Below are 19,460 nucleotides of genomic sequence, written 5' to 3'. Positions count from 1 at the left end.
TATGTTTCCAAAAGCTTACCAGAAAACAGCCTCTACTTTTGTCAAACAATAAAAGTAAGCAACTGGATTTAAATGTCGAGTTTGATTGGAACAAGTTCCTATAGTCAGATAAGACAAACATCAGATCAGATCAGTTGCTTTGGCATAATCTGTTTCCCGTTAGTGAAGTATGGTGGTGGGTCTTTGATCCTTGTTAGAATACAAGGACTCTGTGGGCTCCATCAAATGACAGGAGATAAAAAGGAGAGTAAAAGTGGGTCATGGTTGGCTCCTTCAGCAAGTCAAGGCATGACACAAAGCATGCCTCCAAATCCACAAAAAAGTGGTTCATGAACTACATAATCAAGCTTTTGCAGCAGTCATCCCTGTTACCCTGAATTAATCACCATTGAAAACTCTTGAGGTGAGCAAAAGAGGAGAGTCTCATTTTGCATGGAATAATGGTTTTATCTCATTATATATTTTCTCTCACTTCATTCAGCATTATAAGACAATACTCAGAGCTATTATTTTGGCTGGGAGGATGTACAGATGACAAAATGCAGGTTTGCTGATAATTGTGACATGTTTTTGCAATAAAAAATATTATTTTATATGTGTTTTTTCTTTAAATCATATTTTTGCCGAAACAAAAGGTTAGATTTCACTCATAAAAATAATAATGTTGGAGGGCACTGTAAAAACTTGAACCCTAAATTCTCTTAGTGATTTAGTCTGATTTTGTCTTTTTAAATCACTATTAGCCTGCTGTTTTTCTAGTATTACTGGGAGAAGTATGATGTTGTCATTCCACCAGAAAGATTACATTGGCCACAGAATGGTCCTGAGCTCTAGGCTGTTCCTGTGCCCGACCACAGGCTGGACCGCCCTCAAATAAGACCATCAGAGTGATAGTCTGCCTTGTGTTTATCTGTAACAACAATATTTGACAAAATAGGGAGTCTGTGTTGTTATATTCTTTTCACGTTTTTACATAACAAACACAAATTAATGCAAATAAACCCACGCATTACATTTTCAAAATGTTTTCATGACCTGACAAACACATTTGGACTTAAATATGTTTGTGAAGGATTGGACGAGCTGAAACAAACATCTCTGAAAACTTTACTTTCATTTTTTGGCAAATTGAGCTTTATGTGATTATCTCCTTACCAGAGGGAGCTTTTTCTGTCTGGGGCCTAATAAGGAGCTGCAGTGTGCTGAACAACAGGACTGGGCTCAGCAATTGAGACACTGGGCAGTAATTTACCAAGCTAGAGCAAAAAACTTTACATCCAGCAGGAAGGGCATGTTTTTAGCTAGACTGACTTGAAGATATCTGACAGTTTCCCTGCTATTTCAAATGTAGGCATGTGATGTACTTTTGTCCATTTTCACAGATAACAGTATGACATATAGTGTGGGAATCCATATAAACATGTCTATTTAACATCTCAATCTAGTTAGAGATAGTGTGTGATGATTTAAGAATGCAGTTTCTACGTACAGCTTTCACAGCTTCTATTACTTGTTAGTTACATTAGCCTCATAGCTCCGGTGCAAAACTAAATAAGCAAACTTCAGACATTGACTACATTTTGAGATCTTTATCCCCCAAACTATCTCTTCAAGGTTTAGCTTAAGAGGACAGAAGACAGATGCAGTATGTCAGCTCAGGCTGTGTCCTGATATCTCACATATGCTAACAGACAGCTACAGCTGCCTAGCAAAGGCCACAAACAGCTGAGAGCATACACACTACGCTCAGTCTTGTTCCTAAGGTGTAGAAGCCACCAAAGGCACTAACAAATGAACTATCATCTGTTAATCATTTATTTAATTTGGCATGTTACCATGTTAGCATGTTACCATGCTACCGTGTTACTTTTACGTGATGCAGATTCCATATATATGCAGACAAATTTTGCAATACAATGCACTACATGTTTTTTTCAGTGTGACTTTTTATTCAGACATGACTTTATAGTAAAAATTTTTTCACTGAATGAAATGAGTAAAAATCACACACTCCTGCTTATCACAAACATATCTACTGAAGAAGTGAGGTTTGGATTTATGTTTTTTGTATTATCTGTGTTCCACCCACGTTCTTTAGTTTCTGACCTTGCCCAGTGCCGGCTGCCCTGGACCCCCACCAAGACCATATATGTTTAACAGCTGCATCCTGATGTGTGGTTACTCTGCATAGTAGTTCACATGACAGATGTGCATCAAAGCCAGGATGTATGGGGCTCATAAGCAGCTGTGCTGCATTGCAGGATGAGCAGTATACATAAGCTAGAAACCTAAATCTAGCTGAAGACATGGGAAATATACTGTTTTTGTTACTGTGTATTAACCCCTTAAAATCACAGGCTTATTACATACTAAGGCTTATTATTCAGTAACTACAGGAACTTCAGTGCGAACTGGCTGAGCTGTTCCTAGGTTATAGAAGTGTGTGATAAAACTTTGGGCCTGCTGGTGGGCCCTGGCCATTTTTTGCAAATAAAATTTGTGAAGCATCATAATTAAGCATTTGCCAACTAATTTACTGACATGTGGATTTAGGAGATTAGGAGTGAGAGCCTAAATTTGATTCCAGTAGAGTACCATGTGAATGCTGGATCCAGAAACATAAAATCTTAAGAACTTTCAACGAAAATTTTAAAAATAATGTATTTAAAATGACATAAAACATAGCAAGCTTATAATTAAATATTCAGTAAGCATGAAATATCTTTTTAAAAACCCTAAACATCTTAATGTTACATGTTATGAATGTATTTGTGGTTGGTTAAAAGGTTTATTCTGAGATTGTCTCCAAGGCTGTGTCCAAATACTACCACACTGAATAATGTGTCAAAATAGCATACCACCGCTAGGTATACATTAGTGTAGTACGCGTAGTGTGTATAGTATGTGGTTTTGGACGCAGACCAGAGTTCTCTGGATGCTGTTTAACGCAAAGGCTGTCTTAACTTTTTTTTAACTTTAACCGTTTTCTTTTATCATTTTCGCGTACTGACAGAGTAGGAAAAAATTAAGCAGTACAAACATGTATTTTTGGAGTAGTTCATGTTTGTGTCCAGCGTTGCTCAGCCCTTCCCCGTTTGTTGTTCAGGCGCAGTGGTCTTTTCTCCCGGAGCCACTAGAGGGCGCCTGAAACCGGACGAGGCGGGCAGTGTTGCTAAGAGACAGTCAGCTGATACAACAGGCGGGAAAATGGCAGCGGATACGAAGCGTCTGTGAATGAGCTCGAATAAGTTAGCTAAACGTTCATTGAACTATCATGAGTGCAACTTTTAAATAATCTTGTGTTCTGCTAGCCAATCGAGCAGTCTTTGCTATGGCACCTATCAGAATTAAACACGTTGTCTCATTCACGTCGCAGGTAACCGAAAAAATATACCAAACTTATTGAAGTTATAGTTGTTATCGTGGTGCTGTAGGTTAGGTCAGTTTCGATGAGCCTGTTACTGGAAAACTATCTGAACACTGAATTTTGATACCGATATTATCACTGTCAAAAACGGGTTACGTTGTAACTTACAATTAAGTATAACATTATGCCAGCGTAGTAAAATATGAAATCTTTTCAGGACCCCAAGAACTGCGTGGAGAATCTCTGTGAGCACACAGGAGCTAGCAAGCCGTGGCTGTGTGGTAAACAAGCCTGCAGCGGAGTGCTCAAAGCAGAGCTGCAGCTGGAGAGAGCTTCTACTGTTGGCTTCATCGATGTTGGTGAGGGGCTCTTGGTTCTGTCCTAGAAATAAATGTAGGTGCCTTTTGTTTTAGAACATGAGCATAAACATGACAGCCTGACATAACTTCCCATTTGACCATTGTAACTGACACTCAAACTGAAGAAAAGGGAATTCCGTCGATTTTTCTTTTTTTTTCTAATTCAACGGTTGAGATGTAAACAGCGTCATTGTGAGTGGTTTGGTGTGAAACAGTGCGTTGTAGAGAAACGTACCGGTTCAGATTCGTTTATAATGGTGGTGATAGTAACCAGGGGTCTGCAATGTTATTATAGCCATTTTATTTGCTATCCAGTGAACCTACAGTGAACTGGTTTACTATATGTGGAGTTTTTATATGTAATGTTGATAATGGCAACAAACTGAAGAAAATGGTAAATCTGCATATACCAATACGTCCCCTCACTAGGCTCATAACCATTTTATGGAATAACTTGATGTGAGGTATACTTTAGAGGTATTAAACTCTTTGGACATCTGTTTGCCTAGACTTCACTTTGGATAATTTTGTTTGCATCTTAATGTATGGGATTATGCAGAAAATTTTAAAAATCGGTGGAATTTGCCTTTAAGGGATTTTGACATCTTTTGAGTTGGAGCAAAATGTACTGAATGCAACAATGTTCAGTGTTGACAGCCTTTCATTTTATATCGCTGCACTTTGCAGATGAAATACTAGTCGGTATTGTCGCTGTCAAAAATGTAGTTAAAATGTTATCACACTGTTATTGAGTCATCAGGTACGCAAGACACCACCAGTATGTGATGCTTCAGAGTTTTATGCATTTACTCTAACTGGATTTCTTTTGTTTTGTCATTTTTAAGGAAACTGTGGCTCTGCGTTCATACAGGTGGATGTAGGACGCTCCTCATGGCCATTAGACCATCCTTATGTCACACTGTTACCCACTGCAACCCTGATGAGTCCAGCTGATTCGCGACAGGGCAAAGGCCGACAGGGTGTGCGCATGTTCAAAAAAGGTATCACTTCAGCAGAACACTAAAAAACTAGACACACCTTTCACAACTTTTTTAGTCTGTAAAAAAAATTAGATAAATGTAATTCTCAATGTAATATTAAACATTTCTGGATTGTACCAAAATAATCTGTATCAAACTTTATCAAAATATTGTATTGTTTTCTAAAGAATCACAATCAAATCAAACATTTTGCAGGTCACGGATTCACACCTCTAACATATAAACTTTAAATGTAATACTTAATGAAATCACTCAGCTACAGAGTTTCACAAATTTAGGTTTTAAAAAAACAGTGTTTTAGTTTTGTACGTATGATTGATACAGAAGGGGATGTAACGGTTACATAATCTGTCCGTTTTCAGCTGATTTCTTGCCTCAAGCTGCTGAGGAGAGCTGGGACAGGCTGCGGGTCACCTGCACTCAGCCATTCAACAAACGCTCTCAGTTTGGCCTGTTTTTTCTGCGCCTTCGCACTGCAGAGGAACACACTGAGGAGGTTTCATCTCATCAGGAGGACACTGAAAACCAGGTGAGATATTGCAGGAAATTTCATTCATTCCTATGCAATATCCTGTTATATATTATATGCTAGTTGATTAATCTGCGGGGGAGGTCAGGATTGACTGATTATTATATGATTTTATAAGAATATAAAAGTGAAAGGCTGGAAGGGTACCACTGCGATTATGCAAGCTGGGGCTGGTGTTTAAGAGTATAACTCAGAAATCTTTTGAATGGTTAACAGGGCACACCAGATAAGATACAGTCTGTGAGAGAGTGGCTTACCAGCCCTGCTGTACAGCACACCTTCTTTGGGCGTAAGACAGGGTGAGTATGGAATAAATGTTTCATTAATGAAGAACTGGGATACGGTTGCTTAGCATGCTAATAGTATGTTTATGTTTGTCACTCTCAGAGAAAACTCTCCAGCAGAAGACCAAAGGAAACATGGGAGTTTGAGCAGGGCAGAGCGAATGGTAACAGCTGCCCAGTCCACCAAGCGGTCTCTATACATTGAACCCCACAGCAGCAATCCCATCCAGGGAGAAGCTAAGAGCGAGAACACACAACTTAGTAAGTGCAGCACTTGTCATGCCATATGAGTGCATTTAGTAAGAACACATTTGAGACTGACAAATATGTTGTTTTTAGTGGCACATTCAAGTGGATTTTTTTCTCTTGCAGGTAAAGCTAGTACTCCTCAAGAGCGTAGAAGAAAGTCAAAAATGAGGTATGTGTGTTATTGTTCATGCAATGTAAAGCCATGTTAATTTAAGTACTGAATTCACCAAATGAATAAAAAACACATACAGCCAACAAGCCACAGCTACTACTTAAATCTCAGTCATAATACACAAGGGATGTTTCCACTGTGAATGGTTATCTTTGCATACCGTACACATGTACAAGGTAAAATATGTCTGACTGTGGTTTATAACTGTTTTGTACATGTTATTCAATTTGCAACAGAAGAGGTCAGTTCTTGTGGCAATTACCAGTTTGTCCTTGAAAAATAAAACTTTTGGGATTTGTTAGCAGTTGGAAGAGTGAGAAAAATACAAATTAAAGTTTCTCCTAATCCAGTTGTAGTAAGCTGTCAAAATGAGCATAATTTTAGCAGTCTTTTAAAAAAGAATGGGTAGTTTTTACTTACTCGCTTTCACAATTATCACAGTCAGTGAGATTAATTGGTATTGTCAGTCACACTACATGACCAATAATCAAAATATCTGCAACAACTGTTTTTTTTTTCTTTCTTTCTTTTCAGTACATCAGAAAGGTTGAAGTTGTGCTTAATCATAATCAATTATTCTTAATCATTAATTCTCCCTATAACTAACAACTGAAAGTTATATATGTTTTACGACTTTTGTTAATGGTCCTGAAAATCCATTTGCAGCAGCAAAAACAGACCAAAACGGGACTCACATTGTCCAGTCCAAACCAGGCTTTATCATTTTTGTTGGATTTGTTAAATCTGAGCCCCATTGCATCAAGGCTAGAGTTTTCCACTGCTTAGATTAAGTGAACAATTTTTGCAGGATTATGCCTAATATTGCATGATGCATTTTTGTTTGTTGAGCAGCAATGCAGAACAAAGGATCCCATTTGTTTTCTAAGCGAAGTGGTATGTCAGTCCGATGCGGCTGCCCAGTGCATAATGAATTTGGAGGATGCAGTTCATCAAAACAGTTGAGCAGAGCTGAACTTATGCGAATGAATCCAGCCATTGTGATGCCTTTGCCGAATCAGAAGACGTGGTCTTTGTGTGATTAGTGTCTGCAGCTCAGCATATGAAACATTCAGTCTGCTTACAAAAGTGACAACGAAGAACAGTGGGAAAAGCCCAAATATTTAAACTTTTTACTCTAGAATTCAAAATCTGAGAGGGAAGATGATTAGTTGGATGCATTAAAATCACTGATATTGACTGCAAATAATAATCAATAACCTCTGCTCCCCAAACCTGAATTTGTCTAGTGTTAACCTAATCAACGTTTTGGAAAATATCAACCTAATGATACAAACCAAGTTAATAATCAATGCATTAATTGCATAAATATTAAATTAGCAAGATTTATTCCAAATAGATTTCACACTTTCGTAACCCTCATAAGCAGCCAGTTGAAGAGAGTGAAAGTGTTCAAGTCTGCTGCCACAACACACCAGTGTCAATGCAGCATAACACGACTTTCTGCATTATGGTTTTTCAGGCAGGAGCAGGCAAGCATGATGTCTTCTACAAAGAGATCCAGATCCAAGTGTGAGAATTTGTCATCTAAACATCAACAAATAAGTACACCAACCAGAACTGTCAAAAAGAAGGAAATGAGCACTTTCAAACACAGCCCTGTCAAAACTCCTATACCAGCTAGGTCACCTATACAGAACATTCCTGACCACCTAGAGCCTTCTGAGTCTGTATGCCCAATATGTGGAGGTAAGTGGGTGCATATTTTATTTTTAGAATTTTAAAATAATTTATTTTTTACCTAAGTTGTTAACTCTTATTTTCCCTCTGTTCCTGTGTCTCTCTGCTACACAGTGTCTTTTAGCCCACTTTATTTGCCTTTTCATGCTTCCTCGTGTCTGGATTCTAGTTCAGTTGGGCTCTCAAGCGACACAGAGACAGACATCATGCCCTCTTCACCCTCTCCCCCACCTTTTAGTACCAGCAGAGATGACCTCATGGTGCCGTGTCCTTTGTGCTCCTTCAGGTTCCCTATAGACTGCATCGAGCAGCATGCCAGCGCCTGTGGTGATACTGTATGGGTAGACTGAGTCTCTGGGGTTATGATTTGATCCAAGTGTGGTTGCTTCTGCGTAGCTGATGAAATAATGAGGATTGAAGCATTTTGCACGCAACTTTACATACCTTGGACAGAGCGGAAGACACATCAGCATCACTGTGCTTTTCATGTACAGTATTTGGTATCGTGGGGGAAGCAATGTATAGGCCACGGAAACATTGGTCTGAATATGAAAGACAGCAATACATTTTAAACTTTTTAGTGCTATTTCTTTTTATACTGTTTTTTTGGTGTCCATATGTACATGATTCAACACCTGAAATGTTTTAATCAAAGGCATTGTGGAAAATATTGAAGTGTATCAATGTAAATGTATGCTGTTTCAACTGCTGTTCTCTCCTTTGTGGTATTGTTTACTGCCAAAAGAAATGTAAATAAACCAAACTTCTGTTTTTGTATAGTTGGCCAGACTGATTTTAGTTCACAATTGGCGAATGGTTGTCCAGGAAAGAAATGTGTGTGGAAGGAAAAAGGAGAAGAGATCTAAGGACCTTAATGAGATAAGCACATGTGAAACATACTGTCTGTTTTTAATTGGCTATGACCTTCTGGGACTGCAAGCTGTTATTTGGTTCGTGAGGTAATTGAAGGTGAATTTACCCATTCAGGCATGTTAACTCCTCAGTTTCATCAAACTGCTGGAGTCATCCTGATGCACCCACTCACACTCATTCAGTTCAGATACAGAGGCTTCTAAGAATGACTGTTTCTGTCTCAACTTGGGTTTGAAGGCTCATAAGGTCTCTGGTGGATTTTGGACATGTGGAATTGATTTATTGAAACAGCTTTCCAGAAATATTGTTTTAAGTTTGTTTTTCTAGTTTTTTTTTTACCATAATGGAAAACCTCACGGTAAGATGTCATTTTTGTTCAAATAGTACATTAAAAACAAATTGTTTTGGATAAAATTAATGAAATTTTACTTTAAAGCTTGACAAAAATGAGTACAAAATAGTGTTACTTCCTTATTGTTTATTCATGATTTTGGGGCTGTTATTAATGAGTTCACATGTAAGAGAATGTCTTGTTTGAGTAGTTTTTTATTGTTTGGCATTGATCAGCAAATATTTTGTAAGTGAGTTTTAACTGACTGTGCCTGTTGCTGTGTTGTAATTTGACAGCAGACAGGTAATAGACATTGAAATGTGTAAGAGAAGAGAAGCTGTTACATTGGTTAAACATGATCTGCTTTCTTGCATCCTTACAAAACAATCAATGAATGCTAGTTGTTGAGTTGGGTTTGCTAGTCCATGGATTTATTTGTAGCATATATAATTGTTAATCCTGCTTTTTAGACATTTTAATTAAATGATAATTTTATTATTAGTGATCATAATGGCAATTTTAATGATGATCATTATTATTATTATATTACATTTTAATAAGACAACATTTTGCTAATTATTTTTAGGTATAGCTCAGATACTGTAGTTTGAGAGCACCTTATTTTACTTCTTTTCACCATGTTTTTTTTTATATTTGACTGAAGGATCAATCAAGGCTTTATAAAGATTTGTGTGTGTGTGTATCTATACATACACACACACATTATATATATATATATATATATATATATATATATATATATATATATACATACAACAATGAGAACATACAGACTCGGAATAATAGATATTATTCTGATTGTGTATGTTCTCATTTAACTTTTAACTTGCCCACATTTAAAACAAACTGAAGAAATATATCACAATCATCATCACCAACCAGTTTTAACCCTTACCCCCCCCCCCCCCCCAAATCAATCAATAAAAACAAAAACATAATGTAAATATTGCCACACATTTTAGAAAAATCACACTTTGCCTGCAACAGTCACAAAAATAGCAGCGAAATCCTGGTGGGACTGTATTTTCGATGTTAGGTGTAATGCTTGGATTAGCAGTAACAGCCTTCTACTATCTTCCAGCCAGAGCAATGGAGGGAGATTGTGAACAAGAAGCTGCGTTTCCCCCCAGAGCTCATCAGTGCCATCCAGGAGGGGAACATGGTCATGATTAGTGGGCTCCTGAAGACAGGGGATGGGATCATCCGTCAGCTGGAGGAGTCTGAGGACAGACAATGGAGAGAAGCTCTGAACCTGTCCATCAGGCTGGGCAACGAGGACACAATGGGCGCTCTGCTTCAGGGGGTGAAGTTTGATTTTCGGCAAATCCATGAAGCTCTGTTGGTGGCAGTGGATACCAACCAGCCTCGCATCGTGAAGCGCCTCCTGGACCGACTGGATCAAGAAAAAGGAAACAAGATGGACGTGCGCTCTTTCTCCCAGGCCATTTTTGACCATTCTATTGACGACTCTCAGTTCGCCCCTGGAGTGACCCCGTTGACGCTGGCCTGCCAGAAGGATCTGTACGATATTGTCAACATGCTTACACAGAAAGGCCACGTCATCCCTTGGCCACACAAGGTCTCCTGCGCTTGCCTGGAGTGCCGCAATGGCCGCCAGTATGACTTGCTCAAGTTCTCCCTGTCACGCATTAACACCTACCGTGGCCTCGCCAGCAGGGCCTACCTGTCTATTACCGCTGAGGATGCCATGCTCAGCGCCTTCCATCTGAGCCGTGACCTTCGTAAACTCTCCAAGAAGGAGCCTGAATTTAAGGTCAGACAGGGCTCGTCAGTCATTTTGAAGTTATGCCATGGTAGAGAATATCAGTGCAATTACATGTGTCTCACAGAGCCATGACCAGGCATCCAGACATAACTTCATTCAGTTTAACTTGTGGCTGATGTTTATAAAGCTCTGTTAGCCTCTTTTAGCCTCTGTTAGATTCTTTCAGTTCATTTAAATGGATTTCAGATGTAAATGTTTTGCACTGTAGTAGTAAGTCATGGTCTGTTACCTCTTTCAGCCTCAGTATCTTGCCCTTGAGGAGTTGTGTCAGGAGTTCGCTGTGGAATTGCTGGGAATGTGCCGGAATCAGAGTGAGGTCACCACCATTTTGAACAGCTCTGGGGTTGACGATGAGGACAGTGAGGACGAGTTTCATGATCAAGCATTTGAGAAAGGCATACCAAACCTGGCCCGTCTGCGACTTGCTGTCAACTACAACCAGAAACAGGCAGGCTTTTCCAACTGGTTCTGTTGGTTCTTCACATGCTGAGCACTAAGATATTGAAACTATCATAATTAGGCAAACTATGCTCACAGAGTCAGTGTATATTGAATATGTATGTAGAAAGCTTAACCCCTTGAATGGCCAGGGTGGGCCCAAAGTTTTGTTACACACTTCTGTAATCTAAGAATAGCTTAGCCAGTTGAAGTCCTTGCAGTTACTAAGTAATAAGCCTTATGCTGGCCTTACACCAAACGACTTTTCAAGCGAATTCACTGTCGCAGACAAATATCCATGTCGGGACAAAATCATGAGAGTCTTTAAGTCTTGGCTCATGAAAATAGTGACGCGCGTGAGTGCTTGCGGGCTAGCGCATGCGCGCGGCGCGGTAGAAAGAGAGAGACAGAGAGAGAGAGAGAGATAGAGAGAGAGAGAATGTACGTGTGAGTGCCTGAAATCTCTGTAAAAACGGCAAATCTGCTCAACTTTAATACAATAATCACATAACTTAAAATATAAAGTGACTGCTTTAATATTTCAGGACTTTAAGAATGGCATTATTGAAGAATCATTGCCGTTTTTTCTTTTCTGCTTTCTGTTACACTGTTTTTTATGGTTTAGTGCATAATATCCAATCAACAAGGCTGATTCGCTGCATGTTGTGTTGATGTGTAAATCTTTATGTTAAATAAAAAAGTAACTGCACATTTTACAGGTTAGTTAAAAGATTCTGGGTGATGATCTGACCAGAATATACAGTCCTACAGTGAACTGGGCTGAGCCCCAGATCTTTACATGCTCAGCCAATGTATCTTCCCATCTGTACCACTATAGAGTGGAAGGAAAAGGGTTTCTCTGCTTGTATATTTCCACCAGGTGCATGATGGGAAATAATCTCAAAAGTCTAGTTGCAGTCTTGTAAATAGTGACACTGCAAGATTTCCTGTCTTTTCAAAATTCATAATGTGTGATGAAAAACTGTGACACTGTCTCTAGATGTGAGAGGGTGTCAGACTTTAGTCTTTCAAAAGTCTTTTCAAAGTCTTCTAGTGTATGGTTAGCATTAGTATGTAACAAGACTGGGATTTTAAGGGATTAACCAATATTATATGTTGACTTGCATATCTCCAGTTTGTAGCCCACCCAATCTGCCAGCAAGTGCTCTCCTCCATCTGGTGTGGAAACTTGCCAGGCTGGAGGGGCAGCAGGACAGCCTGGAAACTCCTAGTGTCTATGGGGATCTTTCTCACCATGCCCTTCCTCTGCCTCATCTACTGGATTGCACCAAAGTCAAAGGTATTAAAACACATACATTTGGCTGTTAATAAAAATTTGTTGTGGTGGTCAGTGTCACGATTTTAGCTGGCCTAACAAACATATGGCTTTAGTTAGCTAGTGGTGACTGCTAACATGTATCCTTGCATCATACATTTATGTATTCATCATTTTCTGGAGTCACACGAGGATAAATATTTGAACCTTCGTTTGGAGTTTGAGAGTCTGTAGTTAAATTTATGTTGTGGAGGCAAAAATGGCAAAAGAATATAGACTAGCAGTGGAGTCTGTCATGCCCTCCTCTGAGCCTTAGGGCTAAAATGATCATCACGATTATTTTGCAGTGTTGAAATAATACACAGTGCCATTATTTATCAAAATTATTCAGGCAATGCTTTGACAAAATAATTTCATGGCACTTTTTCATTTTAAACCAACAATCTTTTCTTTTACATAATAAAGGTTATTGTGCAGGTTTTATAAACAAAGTGGAAAATGTTATTCATGTTGTGTTGTTTATTTTAGGTGGGGAAGATTTTGAAGATTCCAGTGATCAAATTCCTCCTTCACTCTGCCTCCTATTTGTGGTTCCTCATCACATTGTTAGGGGAATCTCTCACCATGGAGATGTATCGGGATTCATTTGCATCCAGGCAGCCGAACATCTTGCACAACTCTTTCCATATGGTGTGGGTCGCTGGTAGGTTCATTTCTCCATCACCTGACATCCATGTTTCCTTCATTACAGCACCACAAGTGTGATAAGTGAGTAGTGTTCACATAGATTCCATTTGTGGTGAAAAGATCACAATAATTACATTAAGTATAACACATATATGTACAGTGCCATCCTTAGTGCATCATTTTTTTTAGGGTTCTTCTGGTTTGAATGTAAGGAGGTGTGGATCGAGGGGCTGCGGAGCTACTTCCTGGATTTGTGGAACTGTCTGGATATGATGGTGCTCAGCATGTATTTGGCCGCCTTCACCCTGCGAGTGGTCATCATGCTCAAAGGCCACTTCCTTTGTCTGTCACCTGGAACTGAAGAGGAATGTGTCTACTTCACTCAGACTTGTGAGGGACTTTATTGTCTGTAGGACAGTATTGACGAGTGCACCATCGTCCACTGCTCTGAGCTCCGCCTCAACGAGGCATTTGATTGGTTTAGAAATTTCATACTCAGTTTGTTCCCACCAACACTTAGCCCAAAATTTCTCATGGTTGTTCCCAGAAGTTCTCATTACAAGATTATGTCTGCACCCACAAGACTATAACCAGAAACAATCAGTCCACTACAGGTGGTGAATATACACTGGCAGGCAAAAAAATTGAGTTGCAAATATTTAATACAGTAATATTTAGTGACTGTATTTTGTGTATTTAAAGAGACAAATCTGTTCTCTTAAGGAAGGAAAACCACAAAATAGTCTTATCTGCAAAGGGATAATGTGGCTTAAGCTTTTTATTTCAACCATACAGAAACACTCCTGGTACAACTAATCAGTTGTTTGAAGACTTGGAAGACTGAGAATTAAACAACTGGAAAAACAACAACTTGTGCTCCTGCTTGGTTGGAATGAAAACCTAACCTTTACTCAAATGCTGAAGCACTGTTTACTATGTTTGCATTCATTTTTTAGTATCAGTGATCACTACAAAAAAAGGTTTTGGAGATTATTTTTGACTGCCAAATTTATTGTATTCCTAACCCTTCAAGCCCTAGACTATTATCAGGTTATTAATGTTTTATTCATCTAATTAATGTAATGTACTATTACATTATTCAGTTACTACTATGAAACTAATATGTAAGTTGTTTAGTTATGAGAGTGAGGAACTAAGGTGTGGGCCTATATACAGACCCTTCAAGGGGTTAATATTTCTGGAATTACCCACTCATTTTCAGCCTACCCTCACAGTTGGCTCATTTAGCCCCAAAAGGCCTCTCTCTATATATGATCTCTGTATATGTAGTGAAATAACAGCATCACTCTTATCTGCATCTTTACTATCTGTAGTGCGTGATGACTGGCGCCAGGAGGATCCTCAGCTGATAGCCGAAGTGCTTTTTGCCGTGACCAGCATGCTCAGTTTCACACGTCTAGCCTACATCTTGCCTGCACAAGAGTCTCTGGGAACCCTGCAGATCTCTATGGGGAAGATGATTGATGACATGATAAGGTAGAAATACAGTAGAGTGCAGTTTTCACTGCTGGAGGATAAACCAGTGAACTGAATGATGTTAATGCTGTCAGTCATTCAAAACATGTCTGGTGTATGAAGTCTGCTTCTTTAGTTTTGCACTGGAGCTACAAGGCTAATGTACCTCATAAGTAATTGAAGGTTTTAGCTGCCAGTTAGTAACATACAAATGCATGACTAAGTCATTACACACTTGCCTCAAACAGTGCTGAGTTGTTGCTCAGCAAAAAGTACTTTTCAGTTTTTTGCCATTTTGAATGGGATGTTCTTTCTCTCCAGGTTCTTGTTTATTCTGATGATCATCGGTACAGCCTTTCTGTGTGGAATCAACAATATCTACGTTCCTTATGTCATCTCTCCTCAGCTTGGAAGGTCTGATCTAATATTAAAAGTATCAGTTTTGTTCATAAATTTAAAATGTTGGTTTCTGTGTTGAAGTTGAAACCGATACATCCTTACCAGGTTTAATGAGACTTTCCAGTTCCTGTTCTGGACAATGTTTGGTGTCGTCAACAAGGAGTATGTGGATATGCCTGATTTTGTTGTGGCGGAGTTCGTGGGTAGAATCCTTTATGGTATCTTCACGCTTCTCATTGTCATTGTGCTGTTGAACATGCTCATTGCCATGATCACAAACTCTTTCCAGAAGATTGAGGTAAGCTTACTGAGGCCACTTTGAAATGCCGTTTGTACAGAATAGCCCTGTTCTTTCTATAAATTAATTCAAAATCCACCCGTTTCTCTTTATTGACCATCCCCTGTAGGATGATGCTGATGTGGAGTGGAAGTTTGCCCGTTCTAAGCTGTATCTTAGCTACTTCAGAGAGGGCCTCACTATGCCTGTCCCCTTCAACATCATTCCCTCACCAAAGGCTTTCTTCTACCTCATACGGTAAGTTAACCATTTTTAGCTCCAGTGCTCTCTCGCTTGTTATTAAAACAAAACAAGCCAAGAGATTTCCAGAGTTCTCATTTCTGTGTTATTTTTATTTCTAGAGGAATTTTCCGAAGAATCTGCTGCTGTTGCAAATTTAATTCAACCCCAGACTATCCACCTATTGCCTCTATGGTGAGTTTATTTCCAAACAGGCACTTTGTTTAGACTCTGCATATCACTAAAATTGTCTGCTGCAAAAGGCTTGTTGTTCTGATTGTGCAGTCAAATGTGTCTATGAAGGATGATGGAGGCGTAGATGAGAAAATGTCTTACAGACAGCAAGTCATTCGTGCTCTGGTGCAGCGCTACATTGAGTCTGCAAGGAGGGAGTTTGAGGAAACAAAACGCAAAGGTATGATAGAAAAGGCATATTTACTATTATTGTGTTTTTTTGGGGGGGGTTTAGGGAGTGTCCTAGAGAAGGTGGAAAAACTTTTTTTAACCCATAATATTTGCTGACCCATTGGTGGGTCCAGACTTCTATATTTCTCATGCATGTAACTTAACAGTAACTCAGCCATTGGCACCGTTTTCTATGCAATTGCTAAAAAAGAACATTATGAGGTTAACTTACTAGTAGTATTAGTTTTTAACAGTTCCAACAAAACCTCTTTTGTCAGCATCCAAAACAGGAAATACAACAGTTAAAAAAAAAAAAACCATGCTTGTTTGCCCCTAAAAGAAATTGGAGTGTAAGTGCCTTACTTAAAAATGTTCATTGTGTTAGAAAACAACATTTCAAGTAGCATAAATTTTTTTTGACAAAGCATTCTTTCAAAAGGCGACTGGTGTTTTTCTGATTGTTACCGTTTATCGAGTATTTTTCTTTGCAGACTTCTGCAGGTTTGCATCCAAAATACAGTTGTACGCTTCATGTAAGAAAACCAGAATCAGACTTTGACGTTTCCTCGTTAGAAGAATTCTCAGGCTTTCTCCACACAAAGAGTCCAACATCAGTTTGATGATGTGCTGAAAGTGTTTTTCTCTGAAACAAATGTCATTTTGTTAAGCATTTTAGTAACCTAAATCCAAATACTTTTTGGGACCACTGTTCGTCATATCTGTTCACTAAGAAATGCTGTACGGTAATACATAGGCACCCATCTTTACAAAGAATTTACCTAAAAGAAATAAAGTAAATTCTATAATTTGAACATAAACAGTCCATAAATAATAGCATTTTTGACTTTCCTCTTGTTTGAGTCTCAGTTTATGAGTTATCCCATAGATCTCCCTGACTGCTGCTGTCCACTGCTGTTTGGTCAGGGTCCCAGCTTAAGCCACTTGTGTATTATTCATTTGATTAAAAAAAAACATTTAAAAAGTTAAAGTTTAAAAAGTGTTGCTATATATCAAGTTAATTTAGTGCCAAAATTTTAACATAAAATAATTAAATCCACAAGCAAAATGTTAAGTCTTAGAAGAGGCGTTCACCTGTACTCTCTATTGGCCACAAGTTAGATGCAAAGTAAGATTTCAGAAGTAAAAGAACGATACCAGAAGCAAAATATGTATCAGTAAAATCAGCAAAAAGGAAAAAATGAATGAAAATGAGTATTAATCTTTTTGAAAAATTAATTTAGATTTAACTCTCCTCATATTTGTGAGGTTTTGATACTTAGAAATTTGCTTGTGGACTTTATTATTATATTTAAAACTTTTGTCACAATATTAACGCCATACTATACGCCTTTTTTGTAGATGTTGGAAATCGGGTGACGGAGCTTAGCAAAGTAGTTGGACGGTTGCATGCTGAGATGAAGCAAATTCACCAGACCCTGTTAGACATAGAAGAGGCCAAAATGGATCCTTCAGAGAGAAGTTCCTCCTCCGTGCTGGGGAAGTACATAAGGGGGGCCAAAAACAACTTTCGGGACTTTGGCAGCAGCGGACCATCAGAAAGTAAAAGCACACCTCTACTGGTGAATGTACACCAAGAAGACCCTGGTCTGGAACCTGAGAGTATGGAGCAGAAAGACGCAGGAGGGGACAACGTCACAGAAGTCAGTGAGGAGGAGGCCAGTGGTGATCAGACAGTGGTAGATATGAAGAACAGTTTATCTGGTGAGGAAGAGACTGGAAGTGGAGATGGAGAGGGTGAGATAGAGGATGAGACAAAGAAGATGGAGGAGGGGAGAGCTAATGAAGGGACATCTGAGGAGTTTGACATGTCTGAAGTAAATGTGGTAATTGAGAGAAGAACTGGGATTGTAAGTTTTATGGCTAAGCAAATAGAGGAAAGAAACAACGGACAAGAGATTTCAGGTTTCAAAGGGAACAAGGCAGCTTCTCCCACTGACAGCAGCGACTCACATGACACTGGCTTTGGATCTCAAGAACTAGAACTCTCAGATAACAGCCCTTAATAACTTCAACAATCTGCTAGCTTTATTATTCTGTTCTAAAATGATCTTACTATAAATGAGCGTAATAAAAATGTTAACATTATTTAAATTTACTGCATGTATACAAAGTTTAAGGAAACTTTTCTTTCTTTCTCTGTTTCCTGAAGAATGTTGGACTTTCATTATGACTTTTCAATTAAGTGAGAAAAATGATTTGGAGAGGAAAGAGGCTTTTAAAAGGAGGAGGGAGGAGTTTAAAAGGTTTGAGATAGCTGACCAAATAGCTCCACAAAGCTCTAGGATGTCCCAGAACAAGACAGAAAAGCCATGGCAGAGCATCTTTGAGGGATGCTTGGTGTTATTATGACAAAATTGTGTACAGCAGTTAAAGCTGCTAGGTTTTTTTTTTCCTAATGAACAGATTTTATATTTATTGCCACAAATACGGAAACACAATATTGCTGTCCTCAAAACAAACCTGTACGTCTTTAATGTTAAGTTAGTGTGAACTCATGAAAAGCATGTTCATAAAAATGTTTCAAAAGGCTTGGTGTCCCCAAACTTTTGACAGGCAGTGTGTACACACAAGAAAAGAAAAACAAACAAAAACACGTCAGTTACCTGAAACTCTTCTGTTACTACCAGTTGAACGTTTAGAAGTGTCAAAAAATCTTTAGAAGTGTAAAAATCTCTCATGCAAAGTGTACCAAAATAAACAATATACTATGGCTCAATACTTACAGTTCCTCTTAATCAAGCACTTGATAAAGAATTTCTTGTGTTTTTGTATATTATGGGAATATTGTAGAAAATGTGCAAACTGCTGAATAATGATATGAATAAACACCTCAATCTTTAACATTAATGTATAATTCCTTTTTTCCACCCCAACTAAAGAAACGAAAGAGTTAAATGGTGAAACAGTTGCAGGTTTTGTTGAGTGAGAGCTGTAATTGTCCCCTTGGCCTGCGTACAGGTTGCAGCTTGTTTAACACCTGCTGTTTGTAACACACAGCTGGGCTGTCCTGAAAAGGTCCCTTGATTATTAATTAATATATCACCAGGGGCTTCACTTCTCCTGGCCTGAGTAAAAGCACCACACCTGTGCTTCTGATTTACCGGGTGATATACTCAGATAAAATATCCTCCAACCAACAGTTTCTTGTCTCTTGTGATCAAATGATTGTGCCAAATCTAATTTGATCAGATTTACTGAATGGCTATGGTCTAATTAATTTTTATGATTCAGCTGGATCTGCATTCTTGTGATTTTTTTTTTTTTTGCAAATTTTTAGGGTCACTTGATAACAGTAATCAATGAATTTATATTATGCTGTACAACATTGTAACACTTAAACATATGATTGAGGGGTTTGTAGAGAGAGCCATACATTTGATTGAGATTTTTTTTTTTTGGAGAGAAAGCACAAAATCCCCTAAAAGAGCAAAAGGCTTCAGCATTATTATTCATTACCAGTCCAAAATTATTAGTTATCAGTTGCTCTCATACATGCAGTTGCTTTGATTATCCAGATTATTTGACAATTGTGTGAAGCTTAAGGGCAAAACTGCTGCAAGACTTGGGTTGA

At 38.5% G+C, this 19,460-nt stretch overlaps 1 protein-coding gene across 1 annotated transcript; it reads left to right on the top strand.

Annotated features, from left to right (window-relative positions):
• The first annotated feature begins 3,206 nt into the window (after positions 1 to 3,206).
• Positions 3,207 to 17,892, top strand: LOC118820563 (short transient receptor potential channel 2-like). Its single transcript, XM_036588922.1, has 21 exons — positions 3,207 to 3,376; positions 3,585 to 3,726; positions 4,572 to 4,727; positions 5,090 to 5,256; positions 5,473 to 5,555; positions 5,644 to 5,801; positions 5,913 to 5,958; positions 7,442 to 7,668; positions 7,774 to 8,000; positions 9,966 to 10,658; positions 10,909 to 11,118; positions 12,244 to 12,408; positions 12,913 to 13,087; positions 13,261 to 13,461; positions 14,406 to 14,568; positions 14,869 to 14,961; positions 15,052 to 15,244; positions 15,354 to 15,481; positions 15,586 to 15,649; positions 15,749 to 15,878; positions 17,228 to 17,892. The coding sequence occupies exons 1-21, from the start codon at positions 3,332 to 3,334 to the stop codon at positions 17,890 to 17,892; spliced, it is 4,131 nt and encodes a 1,376-aa protein (XP_036444815.1). The 5' UTR covers positions 3,207 to 3,331.
• Positions 17,893 to 19,460: the final 1,568 nt, after the last annotated feature.

This window comes from Colossoma macropomum, unplaced genomic scaffold (assembly GCF_904425465.1).
Source record: "Colossoma macropomum unplaced genomic scaffold, Colossoma_macropomum, whole genome shotgun sequence".
Taxonomy (NCBI): domain Eukaryota; kingdom Metazoa; phylum Chordata; class Actinopteri; order Characiformes; family Serrasalmidae; genus Colossoma; species Colossoma macropomum.
This window is presented reverse-complemented; position numbering and strand designations above follow the sequence as displayed.

Excerpts from the sequence above, each read along its gene's own strand:
- LOC118820563 (XM_036588922.1), top strand. The coding sequence starts at position 3,332 with ATGGCACCTATCAGAATTAAACACGTTGTCTCATTCACGTCGCAG. Across the intron at positions 3,377-3,584 it reads TTGTCTCATTCACGTCGCAG|GACCCCAAGAACTGCGTGGA; the intron begins GTAACCGAAAAA and ends AAATCTTTTCAG. Across the intron at positions 8,001-9,965 it reads CCTGTGGTGATACTGTATGG|CCAGAGCAATGGAGGGAGAT; the intron begins GTAGACTGAGTC and ends ACTATCTTCCAG.